This window comes from Chamaea fasciata, unplaced genomic scaffold (assembly GCF_029207755.1).
Source record: "Chamaea fasciata isolate MVZ Bird 193981 ecotype frontalis unplaced genomic scaffold, bChaFas1.0.hap1 SCAF_7, whole genome shotgun sequence".
In the NCBI taxonomy this organism is placed as follows: Eukaryota; Metazoa; Chordata; class Aves; order Passeriformes; family Sylviidae; genus Chamaea; species Chamaea fasciata.
In genome coordinates this window covers 39,771,834-39,798,027 of record NW_027094092.1, presented here as the reverse complement: position 1 = coordinate 39,798,027, position 26,194 = coordinate 39,771,834, and the positions used below count along the sequence as shown (strand labels likewise).

The 26,194-nt window shown below is 39.6% G+C and overlaps 1 protein-coding gene across 5 annotated transcripts in view; it reads right to left on the bottom strand.

Moving 5' to 3' along the window:
• The window catches only part of YLPM1 (YLP motif containing 1), a 34,372-nt gene that overhangs the window by 5,759 nt on the left and 2,419 nt on the right, over positions 1-26,194 (bottom strand). For 2 of the 5 annotated variants that reach the window (XM_066188504.1, XM_066188506.1), the window contains exons 2-18: positions 22,148-22,384; positions 21,059-21,253; positions 19,147-19,889; positions 15,782-18,106; positions 13,314-13,419; positions 11,025-11,268; positions 9,766-9,858; positions 9,224-9,398; positions 8,926-9,071; positions 8,380-8,567; positions 7,684-7,746; positions 7,273-7,392; positions 6,815-6,991; positions 6,513-6,596; positions 6,200-6,283; positions 4,671-4,757; positions 1,598-1,649 (exon numbers count right to left, since the gene is read on the bottom strand). In XM_066188504.1, the coding sequence (XP_066044601.1) occupies positions 1,598-1,649; positions 4,671-4,757; positions 6,200-6,283; positions 6,513-6,596; positions 6,815-6,991; positions 7,273-7,392; positions 7,684-7,746; positions 8,380-8,567; positions 8,926-9,071; positions 9,224-9,398; positions 9,766-9,858; positions 11,025-11,268; positions 13,314-13,419; positions 15,782-18,106; positions 19,147-19,889; positions 21,059-21,253; positions 22,148-22,384 (5,119 nt within the window). Of the gene's footprint in view, positions 1-1,597; positions 1,650-4,670; positions 4,758-6,199; positions 6,284-6,512; positions 6,597-6,814; positions 6,992-7,272; positions 7,393-7,683; positions 7,747-8,379; positions 8,568-8,925; positions 9,072-9,223; positions 9,399-9,765; positions 9,859-11,024; positions 11,506-13,313; positions 13,420-15,781; positions 18,107-19,146; positions 19,890-21,058; positions 21,254-22,147; positions 22,385-26,194 lie in introns of all 5 variants that reach the window. The other 3 variants (XM_066188503.1, XM_066188505.1, XR_010721921.1) reach the window with 3 other exon arrangements.

Below are 26,194 nucleotides of genomic sequence, written 5' to 3'. Positions count from 1 at the left end.
GTCCTATATATATAAAAAACTGAATCTAGAGGGTAGTTATAAAAGTAAAATTGTGAATACAGATTTAATAGAAAGCCCTTCTCAGCACCTGGATCTGCATCTTGCAGCATGCTAACATTGAGTTTGTTAATGAAGTTTGCCTGTTGAAGGATTATTTCAACAGCCTTGCAAGTAACTTACTTCAGCATAAAAGTGACTCTGCTGCTTGCTCCCCATTTTACATTTAAGTGAAGACCATATAAAAATCATGTGTTTTACATTATGGAGTTTTCATTATGGAAGGAAATGCAACACAGTTCTTAGCATAAGCTTAAGAAATAATTTTACATTATTAAATAAATCATTGCTTATAACAAAAATGCAGAGCAATCCTAGTCTAAATGCCTACCTGTTTGGTAGGCCAAAATCACTGAGTACAAGATGCCTCTGCTTGTACTGCAGGTGTTTGTACTGCACATCATTGATATAATTCACAAGTACTTACATGACTGAAAAGAGAGCACAGCAGCAGAAGAGATGGTGTAGCTAAGCCCTTAACAGCAAAGGTGAAAGGCTGCTTTATGTAAGCCAGACCTTCTAATGCTATTTCTATAGTGCAGTTGTGATTTTGGTCATTGGAAAGTTATGATGCACAGGGCTGTACCACACATGAAGCAGCAAACCTCAAAATGTTAAGACGTGCTGTGTCCTATTTAGGTATTTGTGACTTCTCACAGACATGATACAAAAATAGCAGTTCTGAGCAGACTGTCTACACAAAACCTGCATTTACAACTTTTCCTGTTCAGTAAAAAAATCCCCACGATAAAACTGATCATAATGACCTGAAACTCCTCTCCATGGATAATCCTTTCACCACAGCCATGGTGCATGCATTTCTGCCTGAAAGTTGCTTTTGACTTTGACAGAATTCTAATATCAGCACTAATGAGAACAAAAAACTACAGCAAAAATTGTGCCCGTGTGCTCCTAGAAAGTCCATTTTGCATAATACTAAGAATTCTATTGCTCTCCTGGAACTGAAAAGCATAATGAACCTTTAACTTTTCAATGCCTAAGACTGAAAAGATATACTGATACCTAATCATTCAGAACCAATTTCAAAGCATGCCACTACTTTGTCCTCACAGATGTCAATTTTGAAAAGTGAGAAACATATTGAGTACAGTTCAGCTATGAGGCATGTCTCCAAGAATGCAAGAAGTTACTGACGACACTTAGGGAAAGTATGCAATATGAAAAAAGAGTACAGTGCAATGTAAGTTGACTCTTTGCTTATATCAAAATAATAAACACGGAAAGATGAAGAATATAAATACTGTTTTTTTAAAATTTGAAGACAAAATACTTTCCTTGAACAGATGGAAAAACAATTAATGAGTATATAAAACAGGGATGATTAGAAAGTAGTAAAGTCTCCTGCCTCTGCCAGAAGACAAATTCCTTTTCTGTATAGACGCTTTTTCAGTTTCAGACACATGTATGAAATCAATCCATTTATTTGTCTTTGTAAGGAGGCACAGTAAAAACAAAAATTCAGGTCTTGCAAACATCATTAGATACCAACTATAAGAAACAGGAAAAAATAAATACCCACCTAGCTTTGCCTCAGAAGTGTCCATCTCCCATTTGCTTTTCGGAATGTAACCCTAAATCATACACAGAAAGAAGCTCGGAGGATTAGAGAGAGACACATATGCATATCACTTTTGAACTGGAAACAGCATTATAATGGGACCTTAAGGTATTTATTTTTGTAAGGCACAATTCTCATTATCAGATGGGGACCAATTACTTGGTATTTCAGAACTTCTGCATCCACTTTCCATTCAGTGATTTCAGCAGCCCTTGCAAATCATTACAAGAGTGCTGCCCTCTGCAAACACAGAACTCCAGAATAAGTCTAACAGACAGCAAAGGCACTGTGTGCAGTTACTGTATTGTATTATTCCAGGTGGCAAAGTCACTGCAACACAACTTTCAGGCATAAAGCATATTCAAAGCTTTACAAACAGAAATGAAAAAGTTACCAAAAGGTTTTATGGACACATTCCCAGATATAGAACACACAAGCTTCACTTACTCCTTTCAAAGGGACATATTAAATTCATGTATGAGTGGTTAATCCACAATTAAACAATTTTTTAAAATTTAAATAAGAGTATCTGCTGAGTCACTAGGATTTATGTATTACTTTTCATTTTAAAATAGTACTCTAAGCGCAATGATTCTTATAAGACAATTTTCCCTATAAATAATGTCACCATGCATAACGATCTTTAGCCAGTTTATTCTTTGTAAATGAGCATAATGAAAATAAATTTGGCAAAAGGGTATTTATTTTAGTTAGCTTCTTGTTATCTTTGGTTTTTATATTCTTTGACAAGTAAATTGTTACTAAGCAACGTTTGTTTCAGCTGTTCAGATTTGGAATAAAAGTACTTATATTCCTCTGCAACCACATAAAAAAGCTCAAGGTAGTGAACGTAAGACCTCTGAGAATTTAATTATTTTTTAGAATGTTTTTTAAGAGAGAGGGAAAAGAACTACTCTAGAAGAGTTCAAGAAGAAAACAAACAATCCACAAACCAGTTTTATTACACTAACTTCTTTCCTGCTTTATTTATAGGTTGCTTCCACTGTGGTAAAAATATATGTGTATTTGTTAATACTATGTGTTACTAAATTAGTGTATTCCAGTAAATTTCAGAGAGCCACACTGCATTTGATTATGTTCAGCACTGCTCTTAAAGAAATCCTTGAATGACCTTTTTTCTATCAAGCATATATCAGTGACTTGACGTTATTAGAACTCTGGATTTTCTTGTTTTTAATCAAATCTGTAATAAATGCAAACCAAAACAGTTTGTGCTGCAATATTTCCTTGTAACAAATAAATAAACTTCATGTATATACATATATTTATACATTTAAACCAACTAGCACTTTAAAGCTTGCTCAAAGTTTACACCACAGCTAAAAGCCTGCATTAAACAAAGTGATGGGTGACACACTGGTGAAAATACTAAGTTAAATGTATCAATAATTCATACCATCAAGCACAGAAAAGCAGGAATTGTCTGAAAGCTACAAACAATCCTATGGGAGTAGATAATAGCAAGAAGAGTGACTTTGATGGTGTGAAACAGCCTATTGTGTGCTGAATCTATACAATATCCCGGTCCTCAAATAGGATAAGCAAAGATTCAGACTTTATCCTTTGGTACAAGACAGTTGGATATTTCAAGTATATCTGCCAGATGGCAGGAGCTTCAGACCTCCCCTTTCTCACAGGATTAAATGCAGCAAAATGAATTGCAGAACCCTTAACAAATGCTCTCAAAAAGGCAAAAGATACCAAATGCAGTGTCCTGTTCCACTTTCTGTCTGATATAATTCTCTGAGATTAGCCAACTGACTGAATTCCAGAGATTACATACAGCAGATGATACTTTGCTCTTTTTTGTATCTTGTAAATCTGAATAGAACACATTCTTATATGCCGATTACTTTGAGTTATTTAATAATTTGCATAGTTTTCACCACCAAGCTTTCTCTTTGTCTCAAAGAAAAGGCCTATTGTTATAAGTGCTGTACATTAGGACACTCCCCCGAACCCATAAACACACACACACACACAAATTTATGCACAGATGTCTCAAAAGCTAAAGACAACTTTCTCTTTTAGCTATAGCTCATGGAAATGGGACTAGCAGCCATATGCTTGCAAACATGAATGCGTCTTTGAAATGCTCTAATCACACTTTCTGCGGTCTCATATTCCGCGCCCAAGAATAATTTAGCAAAGAGAATAAATGAGTCATGTTGAAAAAACCAGACGTTTATTAGAATCCACTTTTCCTAAGCTTCTTTTAATTCTGATTTCAACTGCTTTCTGACCTGCCACTTCTGAAGAATCATAAATTTCCATCAAGGAAAAACACTTTGCTCAACTCAGACATTTCTGGTTACTTCCTGTTTATTGAACTTTAACTGCTTGGTTGTGGGAACCAAGATTTGAGACGTTCAACTCATCAAGCACAGACCAGTTGCAGCTCCAACACATACCAAGAAGTTACAGCAGGAAGCCTTTTGTAGCCTTTTAAATACATACCTAAAAAGCCAGTCCTCAGGGCAATTCTATAACCTTTATTTATCCAAGAGGCCTAATGCCTCACCTTGGAAATACCACCTGACAAACAAAGTTAGTCAACCGTGGTAGAAAAAGCAGTCTTCGTAACTGTTGTCATATACTGTGACAGCTGAGGAGAGTTCTTTAGACACGTGAAAGGAAATAAGCTAAATTAATCTTTGCCCATTGTTCCCATCCCTCCACTTCATGTAATTCTCACATTATCTGGAAGACAGATTATCTGGAAGACAGCACTATTACGTACTGCAATTTAAAATGTCTCTAAGAGGCACGTTACCATGCTCCACTGACAATAGTTTGTAGCACACACTCACATATTCTTAGAAACAAATTAGGAAGAAATAATACGATTTATCGCTAATGTTCTCCTAGAAATGTTTAAGTAAAAAACTACTAGAAACACGTGTGTTAAGATCGCACTCCTAAGAACGGCAATGGGTTGGCACTTGTAAGACTGAGATTCTCCCTCAGACACATTAATGAACAATTTGTTAGGGATGGATGATGTGTCTCCTACCAGTTCACTTTCTTCCTCCTCTGCTGTGTCCTTCTTGACTTCTTCTTTCTGGTCTTCAATATTTGCATCAAAATCCTCCATCTCCACCTGTTCCAAAGCATATACACAGACTTACAAGGCACTGCCTGGCTTTTAATTATTTTCTTTTTAACAGAGTAAGTAGAGATGTCCAAATTCAAACAGAAAAGAAAGTATGATGATGCAGTATATATGAGTACTGTGTCCATTCTGGCTTTCCGCAGAAGCACATTCTCTTCTAGCAACAGTGTGACAAAGAATATTCTTTGCAAAGATTTTCTGGGGAAAAGCAAAATCTGTTCATTCCCTTCCTTCACATACACTCCTTGTGTTACTTCTCTTGCCTTCCACACAATCACATTTCAATACTTGAAATCTCCGAAAAAGCTCTTAAACTTGCCATTTATACATAACTGGAATGGCTGCCTCTGCACAGAACATCTCTACCGAGCCTTTATCTTTTATATATTTTAAAATCACAGTAAAGAATAATAGTAACCACAGAGTTCAGCGTAACAAAATACAACAATGTTTGAAGACATACATCTAACTCTGCTCATCTAATGCAATACTTTCTGAGCTCCACAGCTGTACTGGGGACTTATGTATAAACTCTGGAATACGTAAAACTCTCCAAGTATGTACAGCTCTTTACATAATTTGCAAAACCTTCTAAATCCCAATCTGCGGTTCTCTGAGCCTATTTTAGAGTGGAATATTTGGTTGTCCTCTTAAAGTTTACTATTTTCCAGTACCAAGAATTTGGGGATTTAAAAATAACATGCTAACATTATGACAAACTGCAAAGACCCTCTGTCTACGTAAGCAGTTTACCAGATTCTGTGGCCATGCCAAGAGCTGTTCTGACAGTAACAAGCAGCTATGGTTCATCCACAAAGTCCACACAACTAACATATTAATTTATGCCCAGAGCTCCTGACACAACTGCCAAAGACGAATGCAACAATACGGTAAGCTGACACACCAAAGATGCATGTCACAGCATACTGCAAATGAAGTAAAAAGGCAGTTGTAACCTTCTGCTACATGTTAATTATTTCTTTATTCTCAGCTAAATGTTTCTATTTCTCAAAACGAGGACTGAGTTCAAAATTTTTTATTTCCTCATCTAACTTTCTCCAACTACTTTCTCAAAATATGATCTAAATAGTTCAGTAACCTGTAAAAACTGCTGAGTTTAATCTAAGAGAGCTAAGATTCTCTTTAATCTCCTTAACTGGTATTCAGCAACTGCTAAGAGCAAAGTGACTTCAATTCTTGCTCTAAGATAACTAAATCTGAGCTTCAAAAAGGTGATAGAAGGTAAAAATGTACCTTCATGTTTGGGGTGATTCACAAGAATAACGAAATACACTTTCCTGACACAGTGATTCTGGCTTTCTAAAGTACCTTGCTTGTAACTGCCTTGCTGTGATCACATCTTTGGTCCATATTTTCAGTATAGTCACATAGACCTAATCTGTAGTTTTAGCAAGCACAGAGATTCTCACCTCTTCGATAGCAGCATCCTGCAACAGAGAACGGATGTCCAGGCGCATCATGTGGCGTGGTGCTGCCTCCCAGTGATCAGACATCTAACAAAACACACACAAAAATGAAGCACCTCTAAAAATCAAACAGATTCATCGGAAAATTTGGTTTCTGACTGCTAAAAAGATGTATCTGTACTTCAGTAATTTTAATCAATCCCATGAAATAACTACCAGTACTTCTTAGAGGAAAAGTGTAAGCATTATGTAGTCTTCAGTTTTCAAACAACAGCAGGCCCAAAAGCACAAAATTACTCCAGATGTATACAGTTACCCTGCTGATATCCTTTAGCTTGCGCCCATGAATATTCCTCTTGGAACATGTCTGGTTATCTGCACTCATTTCAGCTAGGTAGACCTAGAAAGGAAAATACAATATTAAATATTGTAAAGAAAGTTTTAGAGCTAATTTTCTACCTTGTGGTACACTCTGCAGTTGTACACTTCAAGAAAGGCAAACTTGTAACTCTACACCACAGCATTTTTCCTGAATGTGGGAGACACTTTCCATTCAAAAGTTTAGAAATATCAGTATGTGGCTGTTAGCAAGTTCAAATGCTATTTAGGCTCCATTACCTCAAACCCCTTTGTTTTAGCAGCACTCCAAAACTGTTCAAAGTGTCGCACTCTATCATTGATAGCATCAAGGATAATGAAGGGAAAGAAGCCGTCATCCAAGGTCTTTTTGAAAGTCTTGAACATGCTGGTACGATAGGTCTCCTCCATATCAGCCTCATATTCGTACTCCATCACCTTTACCAAGGACAAAAGCATTAAGAAAGAGGACATCCATAAAATGGCTAATATTCAACACCTGAATGTCATGACCACAAAGTACACTGGTATGAGAAAAACACCTTCCAGGTCAGTTTTTAAGAATTTGCTTACACCACCCTAAGTTATATTGGCTTGTTTTGAAAAACAGCCCGGAGACCTCTGCACTCTTCCCAACCCACAGACTGGAATTCTGATTGCCACTGTTTTTCCTGAATGTCTTGTTTCTTTGTCAAGAAAAGCATCAGAATTAAGACTACCTTCTTTTTAACTTTTTTCCCTGTATCTGGGTCTCTCTCCTCTTTCTCCACTTCAGTGATGAAGTAGTCATCCAGGCTGAGCACTCTTGGTGCAGGTCCTCCACATTCTACTTCCTTATCCTGGGAAGAAAGCAGGAAGAAAGCAAAAAGAAATTATATATCTTTGCTGTAAAAATTCCATTCTGCTACACAGGATCTTCAAAATACTTTTGGTCAACAGAAGTTCCCTGCTCAATACTCAAAACAAGAAGAGAGTAGTATCCCTCCTGCTTGCTAATAGTGCACTATTAGCACATGAAGACATGGAACATGAAATAACAGACTTGAAACCCTGGCAAACAGAAAGCAAACCGCAGAGGAAGCACACGTAAAAGACAAGCAGCACTACACAGTGAGTGCCTGTTTACATACCCTGATGAGTTTTGCTACATGTGTCTTTCCGCTGCCAGGTAACCCTCTCATGATGATCACAATCTGAAACAAAGATCGTGTAAGAAGATATGATACTGTACTACATTTAACAGACTCTCTTTTGCAAAGATTTTCTTCTAGAGAATTATGTGCTGTGGGCTCACACTTTTGCATCTCATCAAGCACTCACTGTCTGTTTTCAAAACCAGGCTGTGAGAAATGGTAGTAGTTCCACATAATTCAGAGTTTTTGATGTTAATCATCTCAGCAGTTTATGCTGCATGTTATAGATCTGGTTCAGTTTAACTAATTTCTTTCATTTAACTGAATGAAACTTACCTAAATGTTTTATAGCCTAAACTGTGTTCTTTATTATATAACATGGTGCATTGCCCAACCTCTGTGTAAAGACGAGTCTTTCCCTGATACACCAAAAACCAAAGTGAAGACCTCAGAAGAGGCCAAAATACCTTAATATTACACACTAATTTTCTTTGAGTATTCCTAGGAGGCTTACCTCTCCTGTGGACTCCTAACAGTTATGCTACAACACTCTAGGCATTTGCAAAGGAGCTAAGCTAATTTCCAGAGCTTCCTCAAATGTACACTTGTTCCCAACATATTACATCCACCAGCATTTTATCTGAATACAGAACTTCGTAGAAACCGATTTCTGCTTCCAGAATGTATACTCACCCTCTCTGGCCTGCTATCCCGTCCTGGTGGCTTTAAAATATCATCAACATTTTTAGATTCTGGCTTCCTTTCTACTCGTGGAGCAGGTGGTGGCTGACGAGGCATTGATGGAGCAGTAATAGGAATCCTTTCCTCAGGGTAATTTCTACGATCACCTTCAAATTCCAGTGTTTGGACAGAAGAATTTTCTTAGTTCAGTGAAATAAAAAAATTAAGATGTTCATACCCAGCTGAGCTGATTTAAACAGACCTTCATTATTTTAAGTTAAATTCACAGATATGTCCTCAAAATAATTACAATTTCTGAACTTAAACCTATTACAATCAAAGACAGTTTTTAGCAGAGTGTATAGCTGTTTAATTCATGATCTCATCACCACTGAGAAACAAAACTGAATGCCACCACCTAAAGAAAATTTCCTGAATTATATATTCTGAACGAACAAATACTGCAAATCAATTATCTTCTACCAACTCATCTTCACCTCTGCAAGTCCATTATTTTTCATAATATTCTAGCAAGACTTCAAGATTGAGAAACTGTACCTCCAAACATGGAAGGCCCATGATCATATGCTGGACGATCTGTCTTTCGTTCATATGGTGGTCTTTCAAAACCACCTCGCCTGGAGGACGGATGGTCTTTCTTGTCACGGTAAGACTGAGTTCTTGAAGGTGTAGTAGGAAGAACCCTGCCAAAAGAGTATTTTGTGTATTTTTGTGCATTTCCACTATGGATTCCAGAGTGAAAGGCACATGTATCTCACAGGCAAAATGGACAGCCTGATGATACACAATACAGCCTCAAATGCATTGATTTCCATAGTGTTCCAAAATCACGTACCTGTCATCTCGGGGATGCCGCTCTTTTTCAAATCTCTCTCGTTCGTAGTCCACAGAACCGCGGTCTCTGTGCAACTCTCGCTCCCTCTTAAAATCCCGATGATCTGGGTTGGAATTACCTTGACGCTCAAAATAAGGCTCACGATCCCTTTCTCTATTGTAGCGACCTGGATGCTCTGAAGGGAGAAACCCATGGAAACCCTAACTACTGTTTTGGAAAAAGAAGGCAACAGGCAAGAGTGCAAGAAAAGTATATGATATGTGAGCCAGGATGGACTTAATCAGACACACTTTTCCAAACCATAACAGGCAACCATATTTTGCAATCCTACTTAAAGCTACAAAACTGATTTTTTAAAGTGTCTAAGGAATTGACTGCAGTACTCCTCTTGAAAATATAAACTGTTATTCTTACGGACCTCTGAAGAAAATAAAGTGGTTGTAGCTTAAACAACAGTTACTTAGTTTGAACGAGCTTTTAATGTCTTGCAACTTTCCTTAAGAGCTAACTAACTGTTTGAAAGTTAGCCAAGCATGTCCTACCTTTTTGAAATGTTTGTCTGTCTGGTAAAGGTTCTGGACGAAGGGTTACCCTCTCCCCATATGGAATCTGTTCCACTTTACTGGTGGTTATATCTGGTTGAAAATAAACAAAAAAAAAAATTAAGATTTTAAAACAAGTCTTGCATTTTCTTTCCCCTCTATGAAAAGCAATCAGCCAACGGTATTAAAAGTGACTAGAACAAACTCTCATAATTTCTTTTAATGGATAATGCAAAAAGCTTTACATAAACACCACCATGGTTTTTAAAGGCTGAAGTGGGTTTGTGTGTGTTTATGTAAACCACTCCATCTTAACAATGGAACTTCTACCTTTTCAGGTGAGTACAGGAAGCATGCAGTGTCAGAAAATTATAAACATTAAAATGTTTATAAGTTTCAACAATGCACAGAACTACTGGAATGTCAAGAATAGTAACGGAAAGTCTCACAACAATGACGTTTTTTCTAACAACTTTTAGTCAAATATCCACTTAATGGAACAAATATGGCTTCCAGTTCTGTTATGGTACTTTAGAGAGAGAAAAAAAAGTCTCTAAATGACAATGCACAATTTAAGAACTTCCTTATGACATGATTTCACTCCTGTTAAAGGAGGGAGATGAATTCTATATAAAAACTAGTGTTGAATTTTAGCTTTGGTAAGCTCAATAGTAAAAAGCAGAACCCTCCACTACTTATGTGTTGAACATCTGTACAGGGTGCATGCCCTTCAGAACCAGACTCTGTCTCCCTCTCTGGCTAGAGGATACCTCACACCTATTATGCAGTATAAAAGTAATGCAAACACCAAAGACACATTCTGCTCTAAATCACTAAATCACACCTAAGTACTGTAACCATCCGAAGTACCTTCTAGCCCAGTCATTTCCATACTCACCTACAAGGGATTAAGGGAAAGTATCAGTATCAATCTAAATACAACACATAATTTTGTGTTTATTAGAAGCACCCATGGCTATACACTATTCATGGAATAGCAGCCATGGAATATACACTGTTCACCAACACAAAATAGCTCTTTCTAAAAGCATCAAGAAAAACACTAAACTCAGGGTCATAACCAGTTAAAGGTTAGAGACTCCTTATAACTGCACTGCTCAGCATTACATCATTAATGTACACAAGTCTACACATCAACTGCAGAATATGCATACTTTGTATGACACATTCCTTTAAAAAAAAAGGTCAGGAGGACTAATTAGCCCTTTGATACATGTCAAATACACTGCAATACCCACCTCGCCCGTGGCCATAATCCACCGTTTGCTGAATGATGGGTGCTTTAGGAACTGGTGGAATAACTGGAGGAAGGGACACGGGTGCAGCTGATGGAATGGAGGTGTGGACAGCAGGTACTTTCACAGGTGAGGAGACAGGTGGAGGCATCATTGGCTCCTGTTTACACAACTCGTACTCCATACTTGCTCCTTTATCCTCATTTGTGTCCCACAGTCCATGGAAAGAGTCCTCATCCCAGCGTTCCTGTTCCACAGCAGAAGGTGATGGTTTTAAAGACTGACCATGACTTGGGATTGTAGTTGGAGTAGAAACTGGAGCATGTGGCCTTGTCATAGGTGTAGTAGGCCTTGCCAGTGGGGCACTTGGTCTTGTCACAGGGGTGGGCTGTCTGAACAACACGGGAGGCTTTATAATAACAGCAGGAGAAGGTTTAATAGCTTGGGCTTCTACTGGTGCCTCTGAAGATAGCTGAGAAGAGACCTAGATGCAGAAAGCACTTTTAATGTAGATCTGTAAACTAACCTTCTCTCATCCTCAGTAAGTGCAATGGCAATTGGCAGTCAAATCATACACATTTTCTAGTGCCTCCATCAAGGTGCTACAGGTAGGAGGACTATTTTTAAAAGCTGGTGGCCTGATTTAATTTTGTGTTTGCTCACTACATGAAGGCTTAAACACTACTTACTTTCTTCTTCAAAATAACCTTACCAATTTTAGCTGCAGTAGGCCTATCTCACTTCAAAAGTGTCTACTGTTTTATTCCCAAAGACTCCTGCTGTCTGCAAAGATTCCTGTTGTCTGTGTGAAGGCTGAAAATCTGAAAGTAGGGCAGCTTGGTGAGATGCAAAAGGATTGATAAGGCCAGTTTCTTTTTGGAAACCACTGGAAAAATTCACAGAGAGCAGAAATATCTGGAAAGCCCTTAATAAAATCAGTATGAGAAGAACATAAGAAATTGGAAGGTCTTGCCTAGTGGAAAACCAAACCAAACCAAACCAAACCACATCCTTCATGAACCAAATATCAACAAGAAACTCCTCACATTACAAAAGTTTTCAGCATCATAGCAGATGCCAAGTTACAGGCAGTTTTTTTAGCAACATGCAATAAAAATTGCAGAATGGTTGTAGATACAAAGCTGAGCTCTGTAATAACAGCTCAAAGTTACAGCAGAAATATCTGGAGGCAGGAATTCCAAGAACAACAAAAGTAGTTTGAAAACCTCTAGGCAGATGAATGAAGTAGTCTGAGATCCAAAATATCAAAATTGGGTGAAGTAACTTCCTAAAGGCATCAACATACCTGAAGTTCTACGGTAGCAAATCAGTTCCATTAATTTACTTTACAGACACTGTAAACAAGGAAGAGGTCACCTGGGCAAAAAGAAAACTAGCAGTGTCTCACTGACTGCATAACACTTCTCTGGATGGAGGGACAAAAAAAGGTTGGTCTGGCTAAACGTCAGACCCAGAAGACCTTATGGCTAAATTTATTGGTGCGAATAACTTTGGGGTTAAGATATGATGAAGAATAAAGACTGCTCAACCCAGCTATCTCTTCCGATACGCATTTAACAAAACTGCTCATTCCAGGAAGGATTTACAAACCTGTGTTACCATGACTCCAGAAGTTCAGTTGATTTCTGAATTATCAAAAAACCCAAATACAAGCATCTGAGAAGAGTTCCCAGTGCTAAACAGGAAATTAAGCAGTAGAGGAGTAGTTGTATCACAACAGGATGGAGGTACACAAACATGAGTTTCCATGCACTTTATGATATTCTAGAAGGTAATAAGAATTCACAATAAAAACAGCAAACAAAAGGCTAATGCCCACGGTACATCGAAATATCTTAATTTCTGATTGGCATATGCTCAAATTTTTCCAACTTCAAAGAGGACACAGCTCCTGAAGTAGGAAAAGCAGTGCAAGGTGAGAGAACTTAAGCAAGGAAAACCAGGGTCTTCTTGTGAACCTTACATCCCTGTTTTGGAAGAGCGCACCTCTTTTTGCACATTATCCCACAGCAATCTAGACTGCTGAACCTCATGTGCAACTGTCCATGATGGGTCATACTCAGAAGGCATGGTGGACTGACTGAGTAGAAAGCGCTTTGGAAAATTTAAAGAAATGAAGAACTTGTTTTGCCTCAACAGAAAATACCTAAGGCTGAAAGGATTGCTGGGGAGGCATACGACAGAGAAATTTGACCATCAGTGTGTAGAACTGGTTCAACATACATAAATAGTAATTCCTACCAACATGTTATCAGTGTAAGATGAATTTACCTGAAAGCCACCTGGCCTTGTGCTTGTGTTCTGTGGCCTTGGAGAGTCCTGGGTGGAAATGTCAGGTTTGAACTCCTTCAACTTCTCTAGCTGTTCTTTTTGCTCTCTGCACATGCATCATAAGAAAGTGCTATTAGTCTATAGTAGCTTAAATGAAAAATTAAAGAAATCAATGCTCATGGTGAAAACACACTAGCATCAGAGACAAAGCCAAAAGAAGAAAAGGACACAGCAGGCTTTATATGGGCAGTGCTGTGATTCAGAAATCCCTGTTCCACCTAACCATGGAGGCACTTAGTGTATTAGCTGCATGCTTTTTGATCACAAGTTTTCTGAGACATGCAGTTATGCTTTTGTGCTTTGCCAGAACCACTCCATTTGAACAGTACAGAGCAAAGCTGGATTTTTATCTTCTGTCAACACCTTCTGCAAGCAACAAACCCCTTGGAAATGCATACATAAGTGCTCTCAGTTACTTGCTCTGGTTCACATGGTAACAGGATTGAAGCCAACAAAGCACAAGAGATTCCAATACATAAAACCCAAACAGTGAGTCTAATTTTTGCTTCTTTGGTTTACATATCAAAATACTATTTAATACACAACCAATACATGGTCTACAGAGCAGAGACCAGGTTCAACTGTGAGTACTGCAATCTCTGGATTACAAAGTTCTAGTGAATATTATTTATTTTTCCTTCAGTTTTTGTTAGCATTTTTTAATCTAGGTTTTTCAATTGCTAATAACTCTGTGTATTGAAGCAGCTTCTAAATAACAACTAAGAATGGGATCCCTCTGTAACAAGACATAATAGAAACCACCCTAACTAACTTCATGTTCAGCAGAAGGGGAACTTGGCTCAAAGAAGAGAATCCACAGTGCTTTGTAAATACAAAAAGTAAACCGAGCACTACACTAAATCATAAATACAGAACAGTCTGCAGCTGAGAGTATGCTGTTTTACACACCATAAGCAAATCCACATGAAGGCTTAGTTTTGGAGATGAAAGCAGTTATGTACCACACTACTGGTATAACTCTTGTCTCAAAAAATGCCCATAAAATTAATAAGTAATCTCCATAAAGTTGTTCCTACTGTTCAGACTTAAATCATCTGCCTACAAGAACCTAATGAGAAGTACTAATGTAACCAATTTTAAGATTACCCTCATATTCTATTAAAAATCAGTATCATGTTTGTATTTCCCCTTTTTACTGGCTTTGAAAGACTACTTTCATGTATATGTAACTACTTTTAACATTAAACATTTTAGTGACTGTGTTTAAAATATTTCAGCCCTAATAAATCACTCTCATAGTAATTCCCAAACCACGGTCCTTAGCCTAAGTGACTGGCTTGCAGCTAGTCACAATAAGCAGCAAAACATATGGCTGGCAACTGAGGCAATGGGAAAGTCAGGAAGCTGAAAATAATCTATTACTCCAAACTTTCAGCAAGTACTACTTTATAATACAGATTTCACAGTTAATAACACTGTTGAATTAATCTAATTGTAGTAAATTATTAAATTATTCAGAATAGAAGTTCTTCCTTTTTAAAAAATTATTTTTCTTGCTCTTGGCATGCAACTAAGACCTTCCATATGGCACAGGCGCTCAGCAATCTTACGAATCTGAAAACAGAACAGCCTGAAGAAAAGTGCAAAACATCTCTATCAAGAAATGCATCAGGTTGGAAGGGACCTCAAAACTCATCCAGGTCCAGCCACCCTTTCACTAGATTAGGTTGTTGAAAGCCTCATACAGCCCAGTCTCTCCTATTACTAATTTCATAATAAACACTTATTAAAGCCTTAGGAAGTCTAGTAGCTGCTTTCTAAAAATGCAGTCTTGATGAACTTTTGCATTCATATCCTCCTAATTGTTATATCGCTCCTTTTATGCTGATTTCCAGAACTTAAGATCAACCAAATTTGACAAAATTGTTTACTGACAATATTGGGTTTCAAATGAGGAAGCTCTGTAAAAAAACCAAACAACCAACCAAAAACTCACCTATGTTTTAACTTAAAAGTGAGCAGTACTCAAAAAATTATATAGTTCTTAAGAACCACATTAATGTAGATCTGGAGGGGTAAGTACTACAAAGAAATTATCACTAAACTCACCTGACACCACCAAAAAGACTGAAAAGCAACTAACTACAAATTTATTTGAGGATAACAAAAAGATTAGTCAGGTGATGGGACAGATATTTTCCTAAACTACCACACCTGGAAAGTAACATACAGGGAACACCATATTCACAGGGAAACGGCCAACCATCTATTTAAGAAAAAAAAAGTCCATCTACAAAAGCTGTGACAAAGGCACCCCAAATAACTTGCTCCACATGAGCTCCTACTATCATGTTGTGGGTAAAAAAAATGAAGCCATTACTGTGTTGATGCAAATGGATCCTACAGAACAAGATTCCTATTCAAAATCACAGAACCAGGCAACTCACCGAAGCATTTTGAGCTCCTGGGCAGCCTTCAGAATTATCTCATGCTGTCTTTGGCTTAGGACCATCACTCCTCCCAAGGACGGGTCAGAGTCCAGGTTTGAATCTGCTCCCAGCATATCAGAGGAATGTGAAGGTGGAGGAAGGGATGAATCTGAGTGGTCATCCAAAGACCGCAGTCTCTCTCCATCATCTGGATACCACCTATCCGACAACCGTTCCCTCTCCCAGTCAGTCCTTTCAGGAAGGTAGTCTTGCTTCTCCCGCCATGTGTCGTATCTCTCTGGATATTCTCGAATCCTAAGCTCTCCCCTGTCTCGGAGATCTCTGTCATAATGATCTCTGTTCCTATCATCCCTCCACCTATCTTCACGATATCTGTCCAGAGGTGGAAGGGGTGGCAATGGTGGTAGAGGAGGGATATCCAGGTCACGATTCCCCATTTCTCTGTCATTCATAGGTCTCATGTCCCAGTCTCTATCCCATTCTCTGTCTAAATCTTGATCATAAATGTCTGAGGATCTTCCAGTTCTATCTAGATCTCTCTCTAGTTCCCTTTCTCTTGGCCCCTTCCAGTCATCCCACCACGAATCTCGTCTGTCATGATCAGATGATAAAGGAGGTAGTGGTGGTAAGGGAGACAATGGAGGCAGTGAATGGTGGGATTGCAACCTGTCATCTCTATCATATGCATCTACAGAATCATCCTGATAATCAGAATTGTGATCTCTCCAGTATTGTTCTCTTTCCCAGTCATCCAATTGCTCATGCTCCAAAGATGGGTCATCTTGACCCTCTAAAGGAAATTCCTCCTGCATTGTATCATCTTCACGACCCCAAGAACCCCTGAATGTTTCATCTCGATGGTATGGAGGCAATTTGTCAGGGTCATCTCCTAGGTGAATGGGTTTACCCATATTGCCTGTTTCGGATCTACCCGCTTCTCTCTCATGGCTATCTCCCCTCCTGATGGGACACCTCTCCCGGCTCCCTGCCCGCCTGACCAGGTCCCTCTCGCGGCTCCCTGCCCGCCTGATGGGGACCCTCTCCCGGCTCCCTGCCCGCCTGACGGGGACCCTCTCCCGGCTCCCTGCCCGCCGCATGGGCTCCCTCTCTCGGCTCCCTGCCCGCCGCATGGGCTCTCTTTCCCGGCTACACGCCCGTCTGACCGGGCCTCTCTCCCGGCTTCCTGCCCGCCCCCTATCCCAGCTGCCTGCCCGTCCAGGTAGTTCTCTGTCTCGGTTAGAGAACACCCTCTCATGGCTATCTGACCGTCCACCCAGTCCCCTCTCTCGGTTGCCTGACTGTCCATCTGGCATCCTTTCCCTGCTGCCTGACCGTCTTTCTGGCACCCTCTCCCTGCTGCCTGCTCTCCTGAACATTCCCCTGCTACGGATGGATGCCTGCCTAGCCTGTCCTCTGCCTCTGTATACATATCCTCTACCACGGCCATCGTCCATCCTGCCCATACCCCGGCCATGGCCATCATCCATCCTGCCCATTCCCCAACCACCGTCCATCCTTCCCATTCCCCGGCCACCATCCATCCTTCCCATTCCCCGGCCGCGGCCCATTCCCCAGCCGCGGCCATCCCCCTGCCCTCTGCCACGGCCCCTTCCTCTGCCACCCAGTCCCTTTCCCCTATCTTCATGCATAAATGGCCCTTTTCCTCTGCTTTCTGGTCCAGGTAGACCCTGGGTGCTATCTGAAGCAGTCAACTGGCCATCTGCTGAATCCAAATCCTGATCTCCTGTTACAGGGGCTACTGTATTCTGGTTCTGAATAGGTGAGGTGGGTGCCTTGGACTCTTCAACCTGCTGGTTGGGGTCATGTGAACTCCATGTCCACTTTTTAGGAGGGTCTGAACTAGGTTCTTTGACTTCAGGTTTGGATGGCTCCTGTTGAGTGTCTGTCAGGTCCTCATTTGGCTCAACAGGACCTGCACTCTGTGGGTCAGGAGTAGACTCCGTTCTGCTTACAGACTGCTGATCGCCATCTGTGTCTGTAAAAGGTTCTTTGCTTTCTGACTGTGAGTCTGTCTGTACCTGCTGCTGCTGCTGCTGCTGTTGCTGCCCCAGATGAGGCCTGGGCCCCATCCACCGTGGACCGCTAGGTCGGGAACCGTGTCCATGTGATGATGCATTTGTTGTATAAAATTGTCCTGCTGGTCCTCGTGGGATAGAGCCCCATCTGCTTGAAGACTGTCCATCTGTATTCTGTCGGTCAAAACGTGACCTGTATCCTTCTGACCGCTGAGAGTCAAAACGAGGTCCTCTCTGTCTTGAGCCTTCAAATTTGTCATATCCTCTTCCCCGAGGTCCATCAAATCTACAGATGACACAATATAAATTTTACTCAAATGAACATGTCATATTAAAATCCTATAGAAGTAGGCCCATGGAAACCCCATGCAGCCAAATACAAGGTCCTGCACCTGGGGGAGGGCAGCCCCCGGTCTCAGTATAGACCGGGTGATGATGGGATCAAGAGCAGCCCTGCCAAGAAGAACTTGTGGGTGCTGGTGGATGAAAAGCTGGACATGAACCAGAAATGTCTGCTCACAGCCCAGAAAGACAATCTGTGTCTATCACTGTATATCACTGAGCTGACATGCACTAGCAAGTCATGAAAACAACCTGTTCAGAACTGTACATCCAACAAATCCCCAGGAACGGAAACACTTTTTAAAAGCTATCAGGAGATAGAAAATGATTCATTTATATAAAGTTCATGTACATTGCTAGCAATTCACAAATTATTATTTATGATTGATCAATTTGGAAGCAAAGAGAAGGGAAATAACCATGAAGATATTATTTTAAAGTCTAGCAGAGTATGCAAGGACAGAAACAACTGAACAGAACACCACTGTCCTTTGATTCAGCAGACATCACACCAACCCATCTCTAACTAATGAGAAGACAGAACAGATGTTGTTTTTGCACCCTGATATCATGTGTCAAAGAAAAACATTCAAAAAACAAGATCTTGGATCAAATTACACAGCAGGTACAAAATCAGCAAAGACATAAAACATTTTCAACAGCTTTCTTTTTTTTTCAAAGCAGGAGCAACGTGTCTCTGCGAATGAAAAGGAGCAGCATCCCCAAGCACTTTACCAAAAAAAAAAGAAAATGCAATCTACTCTAGATTATGCTCGGGTGAAAGACTTCTATATATCCTTGCTTTAAAAATATAAATACAGACAGCTTGGTGTGCATATATTAAAAACAAAATCTCCACTGAACAAATACACACTTCACACAACCTCAGAAAGATTTGAGAATAAGATATGTATTTCATTTCTTAATAAATCACTGAAAATCTTGTAGCCTGGAATATGTATAAATTAACAAAAACATTCTTACCTAGGGCCTCTAGGGCCTTCAAAACGTGCTGATCTGGGAGGATCTGGAAGCAATCCACCTGACCTCACCGGTTTATCCTGCACAACAGGCGTGTGTGTCGAAGACACTGCAGTAGTGCCTTTCAGTTCCCCACACTGTTGTTCAGATGAAATATTTACAGTTTGTTTACTAAGATGACCTTGAGACTTTCCATGGTCAGATGAGCCAAAGGATGAACCTACTTGAGAGTGATAAGGTGAATAGCTAGTTGAACTAGCTATTTTTGATGCATAGGTACCAGGGGTGGGAAGGAGAGCTGGCCTTGGTGTTTCAGTAGCTTGACTGCTTTGAGAACTGGATCCTGAAGGGACAGAGGAATTGGATAACTGAGAAACTGAAGAGAGAGGCGGGGGGACCAGTGGAGGTGTACTTGAAGGTAAAGTTGGAGGCATAACAGGAATGCCACCTTGACCAGTTTGGGAATATGGAATAAATGGAGGTGGCAGTGAAACATTTGCAGGATATTGATTCTTCAGATTTTGAAGTGAGGTCACTTTTTCCTGCAGATGCGACTGAGTGACCTTCATCTGTTCATCCCATGCTTTCCACTGTTTCTCGTATTCTTGAAGCTGGTCTTTGTGAGGGTAGGTTTGAAGCTGATGCTGCCACTGCTGGTTCATTGACCGCTCCCAATCTTTATGAAGCTGCTGGAACTGTTTTTGCTGTGCCTCATAATGTCGCAGTTGCATGTCCACTGACATAGTCTGCAATGAGATGACAAGAACAGGTTCAAAATACCTTAGACCGTCACTCTCAGAGCCATGTATTTCAGTATCACTTGTAATGTCACAATTTCTGATGACTTGGTCGCAAGCCTGAGGAAGAGCTACACCAAAACAAAAGCAAAAACCAACTGTGACATCTAAAGACATTGTGAAAATTAACATATTTTATGACTATATACTATATCTGTGTATAGAAGACTTCAACAGGCAGCTGAAGAAACCTATAATCTGTATAAACTGTATTATTACTGGATCCTAACAATGGCTAAAGCCCAAATCAATCTTCACATATATACACTATGTGACTATTTCTCAAGGTTTCAGTTTTTGCTGTTAACCTGCTCAGAATTGCTTCAGCTGTCTGCAATTATTCTTCTCTAAGCCTTTGCTAAACCTTATTTGCACAAATGAAGCTTCTTCCAAGGAGTTCTGTCTTTCATTATGTGAGGATATCAATATTCATGGCTTGATCTTGCCTGAGATTGTTAAGGTTTACCCAAAGAGATTAAAAAAAAAAAAAAGTAGACAGTCCAAACTACAAAGAAATGCTTAATGTATGAACTCTACCAACCCAGTAAAAGCTGACTCAACTCTCTAATGCAGTAATCAACTTCTACTTAAAAGCTTAAAGCTTACAATACTGGTTTCAACTGATTACTTGAGTTAAAAATAATCAATGAGACACTGATTTTCTTAATTACATTTACTGTCTATTTTTGGCATCCCCATTTAACATTGTAAATATTTATTTTTGTAAAAAAGAGCAGCTTCCAAATTACTCTGCGCAATCATCTGTTTACCTGACCTTTCTGAATTGTTTCTCCAGTGGCAAAACATTCAAAGCTGAGTAAATTCAATATTGTGCTCAGCTTTGCTCCTGTATTACCTAGGTATATATGAAAAATTTTACGGGAAGTGTAAAGTCTGGTATTTCTCATCCTACTGAAGGTTCATCACCATCTGTCAATGCTTTTTTATTCTGAAGTTGAATGACAGTAGGGAAAATGGATATAAACTTCTACCCAACCAGAACAAGTAGCTAGACAAATGAGCCAACCATCACAAATTATTCAGCCACATATTTTTCAGCAGACTGAGTGCTGGGTCACCCAGGATGTATATCAAACACCACCTCCTTAGTGTCTCACCTCTAAGTGTGGAGGCTGTTGCATGATCTGTTGATACTGCTGTACTATCTGCTGCAGCTGAGCGTGCTTCTGCATTATTCTCTGATATTGAAACCCAACCCGGTGATGGGGGTGCTGCTGCCATTGAGCTGCTGCTGCTTGCAACTGCTGCAATCTCAAGTCCTCCTCAGGGTCATCAGGAGGTTCAATATTGAGCTACAGAAAAAGCCAAATACTATAAATAAATGCAAGATCCTTCTGTCAGAAAAAAAATACACTTGGTCACTACACATTTTACAGGAACTTTCTCACTGTTTCTTACTTTATTACTCTATTTCAGTGTTCCAGTCACCCACAGCTTCTGATTTTTTTCCCACCTTTTCTTAATGTGGACACATCTTTTTCTTAATATGAACAGTCTAATCTAAAGGTTAGGCTGATGGCAATTAGGTTATTCATACATAGACAATACCTGCAGGAAAGAGACTAATGAAAATATGTTATCTGTCACTCACAGCAAACCACTCACAGTGGTTTTTCATGATGATGTAAAGTAACTACAAGTGCATTATTTTTGTCACTTTGTAGGAATCTGCATGCTCTAAGTTAAAGTGGAGCACATACTGTTCAAACATCAATCATGACCTCCATCTGTTATACAGGAACTGTTACTGAGCACACTGACAAAAAAACCTCTGGGCAAAATTCTTGGCTCTCAGACCAACTCTTAACGCACAGAAGGAAGGGGAGCCAGAATTCACAAACTGCCATAGAGAAATTAAGAAACAGTGTCTTAAACACAGCACTCCTCAACTACCTGATTTTGCACAATGATATAATGAGGTGTTCTCACAGACAAAGATGACGACGTTGTGGAAGGTGTGGGGGAGTCAGCTCAGACTTGCTTGGTGCACGTGTGGGTGAATATGTAATTTTATATACAAGAAGTGTATTTTCTAATTGGTGCAGCCCTGGCAATTTTTTTAAAGACTGCTTCACAACATTTAGTTATTGTTACAAGGCATACAAGAGAATTTGATGGCATTAATTTTCCTGGGGTTTTGGCTCATCTAGGACACAAATGGCGTGGTATCACTTTACAAAGCCTACCTGAGTTTCAGTGGATGTTAGAGAAGACTCATCTTCTTTGGATGCCGGAGGCAGGGATTCATTAAGAGTAGGAGCTTCAGACTGCTGAGCTGAAGCACTCATTTTCCCTTCTTCAGACTTTGCTCTCTGCTCATCCTTCACTACTGGACTTTTCATCTGCTGCTGCCCCTGAGCATGGGCTTTTGCCCTTTGCTGCAGGCTAAGCAAGTGCTGCTGGTACCAGTATTGCTGCTGTTCCTGTAATAGATGTAAATTTTCTAAAACAGTTTTCACAAGAAAAACAATAGAAAATCATTAATGATAATCACTAGACTCATACTGTGGGAAAGTTTTTAAACTGTTTTGAGGAAAAACTCACTTCTTCAGCAACAGTATTGCAATGGATGTCAGAAGATCAAATCAAAATTCAGCAACCACTATGTGATGCACAGAACCCACAGCGGAATTTACTTTTTACCCCAACAAGCTTACTACTCTACAACTATAGCAAACAATACTAACAAAAATCTGGAGCATAGGCAAGAATAAGAAAAATTACAACAGTTACGCCATGAGTACCCTATTTATTGGTTTTAGAGGGTTTGATATCTAAGAACTACAGTAAAGAGAGAAAGAAGGAAATGTACAGAAGAGATGAAGAGGATGAACAGAGTACATAGACATCAAGTAGACTGAAAATGACAGCTGAGAAATTGTGAAGATGTTTGAACAAAGCTAAGGAAAGTAAAAAAAAAATCAGAACCAGTATATAGTGAAGATTACGTATCATCTGAATACTCATTAATCCTGATTTATTCAATAGCTGAAGAGGGAAGCGGGTATGGTTGCACCCAAAAAATAATCCACTTAAGAAATAATAGGCTTTCAGTTTTAAATATTTCAAGGTAGAATTAATAGTACTCAAGGCAGATGACAGAAGCTTCAAAAAGTAAGCTGCCACTAACATAACAAAAGACTAAAGATAAGTATCTCAACCCTTAAGCAGTAGTGTCTTAAAGAGACCTGAATAAGAGCCAACAGTCCTGTATCTCTTCCAATATGAGAAATATCAGGCATCAAGTGAATAGAAAGACATCTGCAGGAGGCTGCTCTTCACCTGACTTGGTCTTGTGCCACCAGAGTCCCTACTAGAGACCTCTCCAAGGGCTAAAATTTTCTGAATTCAAGACATCGCTCAGAAAAATATACTTATTTGGAAAATAAATACATCCTTTACAGCTAAGGCAGCTCCTGTATCTTAGGAAAGCATTGCTACACTCTTGATTTTTAAGTTCTCTTATCATCTGCTTTTAGTCACTATCAAAGACAGAATGATAAAATACTGTAGTTTTCAGTCTAACCTAGTGCAACCATTCTTGTGCTCTCAATTCCATCACCTCTGAGAACCTGTGACTGATCTCCATCTTTTATACCTTCTGCTCTTCCTTTCCATCCAAGCATGCACAGTTAAGAAAAAACACCTATATAAAAGCCCAGTCAGAAACAGAAAATAATCCAAAAGATGCAGGCATTTTAAAATAAAAGTGTGACAACATCAAAGCAGTAAGTGCTGTCCGATTAGATTTCTCAAAAGTGCATCACTCTGCCCATCTTAAACAGGTTTAAAAGAAGAGTAACTTTCTGCTAGAAATCTACCTCATGCTCAGATCAGAAATATTGTTTTCTCTTGGTAGCAAACACAAACATGGAGGTGTATTTATAAAAAAATACTTCCATACCTTGGAAATGAGGTCAATGAAATGAGAGACTACGCTACACAGACTTTAAATTGATCATGCAATTATTCCTGCCATGTATCTTTTTAACAAGAATACGTCTCAGAAGAGCTGCCATAGTTTTGGGTGGAAGATACGCATTCACACTGCAGCATAGACTCTGTCAGAAACCTTCAACAACATGCTGAAATAAGTGCAAGGAGTGTAATTCCCCAGCTACACAAAACCTGAATCAATTATCTATCTCAAAAGGTGATTTGCCATCATGGTTCTAGATGCTATGATGGGTGAGCACATATTCTATTGCCACAGAATTGCAGTCTCCACAGACCTATCTTGTTTCCTCCTCATTCCACCAACCGGACATATGGCTAGAACTCATAATAGGACATGGGCTTTCCAGAGCTATGCTAATAATTACGTATTATTTTCAGCAGATGAGTCAGTGACATCTATTACTGTGCTATTTGAAAAGCATGAGAAAAGCAGACAGGTAGATTTTTACAGCTTAGCTGGAGCAAAACAGAAGTGCTAGTGTAGAAAATTTTTCATGATGAAGAGCTCACCTCAGGTGCTTACCTCCTCACCATGACTTGTCATTCAACTGGACTTGTAATTTTTCAAGTCTAATTATAATCCTTACGACCAAGAAAAACAAGAGCATCAACACAGGCCTTTTTCCATCTTTGACTGACCAAGAGACTAGGCCTGTTGCATTTCACAGGAACACTGAAACCAGCACTATCAGCTCCTGACCACAGGACATACCACCAAACACATTAATGTGACGACCACATCAGAAGACTACTCCAAAGTTAATATAGGTGACCCTAGGCCATAACACAATACCTATTTTGGGGGACATTATGTCCTTTTCAGGTGAAAATTGCAAAAAAAAATGGTTTAGCACCCTTACAAAACAAAGAGGCTGTTTAAAGAGCACAGCAGTCTGCTAAATGGTGAGGTGGTAAAGCTGAGGTAGCTTTAACAGATGTAGATAAACGCATATTTATAGGTACAGATATACCCACACATCCTTGGAGCAGGAAGGGCATTGCCAGCAGGTTGAGGGAGGTGATCCTGCCCCACTACTCAGCCCTGGTGAGGCCACAGCTGGAGTGCTGTGTCCAGTTCTGGGCTCCTCAGTCCAAGAGAGACTTGAACTCCTGGAACAAGTCCAGTGGAGGGCAATGAAGATGCCAAGGGAGTGGAGCATCTCTCTCTGTAATCAGGGCAGGCTGAGGGAGCTGAACCTGTTCAGCCATGAGAGGAGGTAACTGAGAGGGGCCTTGTCAATGCACACAAGTATCTGAAGAGAGGGTGCCAAGAGGAAGCATCCAGGCTTTTCCTGGTGATGCCAAGGAACACGGAAAGGGGCAATGGGCAGAAACTGATGCACAGGAAGTTCTACCTGAACACAAGAAAGAACTTTTTACCATGTAGAGGATTGAGCACTGCAACAGATTACCCAGAGAAATTGCAGAGTCTCCCTCACTGAAGATGTTCAAGAACTGTTTGGAACACACAACCCTGTGCCACGTGTGTGGGATGACCCTGCAGGAGCAGGGAGGCTGAACCAGACGACTCCCTGTGATCCCTTCCAACCTTATGCATTCTGTGATACTGTAAACAAATAGCAGCATATATTACCCAACTACCAGATGGAATGTTAAGGAAACATTACAGCTATTTTAACTGAATTTGACAAGAATGCAGCAATTTAATCCAACTACATACCCATGGAAGAAACTATGCTAAACTCACGATACTGTCAAGGCAAAGAACCGTACCTCAGACAGGAAAGGAAAATAATAAAACACCAACTCATGGCAAATTGTGTAGTATTTTCTGAGTCAAAAGAAAAACACTGATTATTTGTCTGCAGCCACTGTTACTGTGGGATGAGAACAGAAAGAAATGCTTTCAATTACCAGCTTAAACAAGGGCTCAATAGGATACTACAAATGACAAATTACACTGTTTCTTTACTCAGCTTTTCAGATTACTACCATGAAAGCATCACTACACTTAGCTTTTCCTATTCCTGTTGTGTAAGAACTTGTTACTCCAAATCCTGTCTCATTTTACAGCCTAAGATTGCCAAAATCGTATCAATTTGTTATAACAAACTTATGACCAGGATATTATCATATTCCTTTTCAATTAATACTGAATTGTGAATAAGAGCAAGTAAACTACTTAAGATAGAAGCTGTTTGTATAAACACTCATAAACCAGACAATGCAAACTTCATCAGTATTCTGCTGCTTCCATGTGCCCACTACAATAAAGCACTATTTGCAACTCTTCTGGAGAGTGTTTACTATTTTAT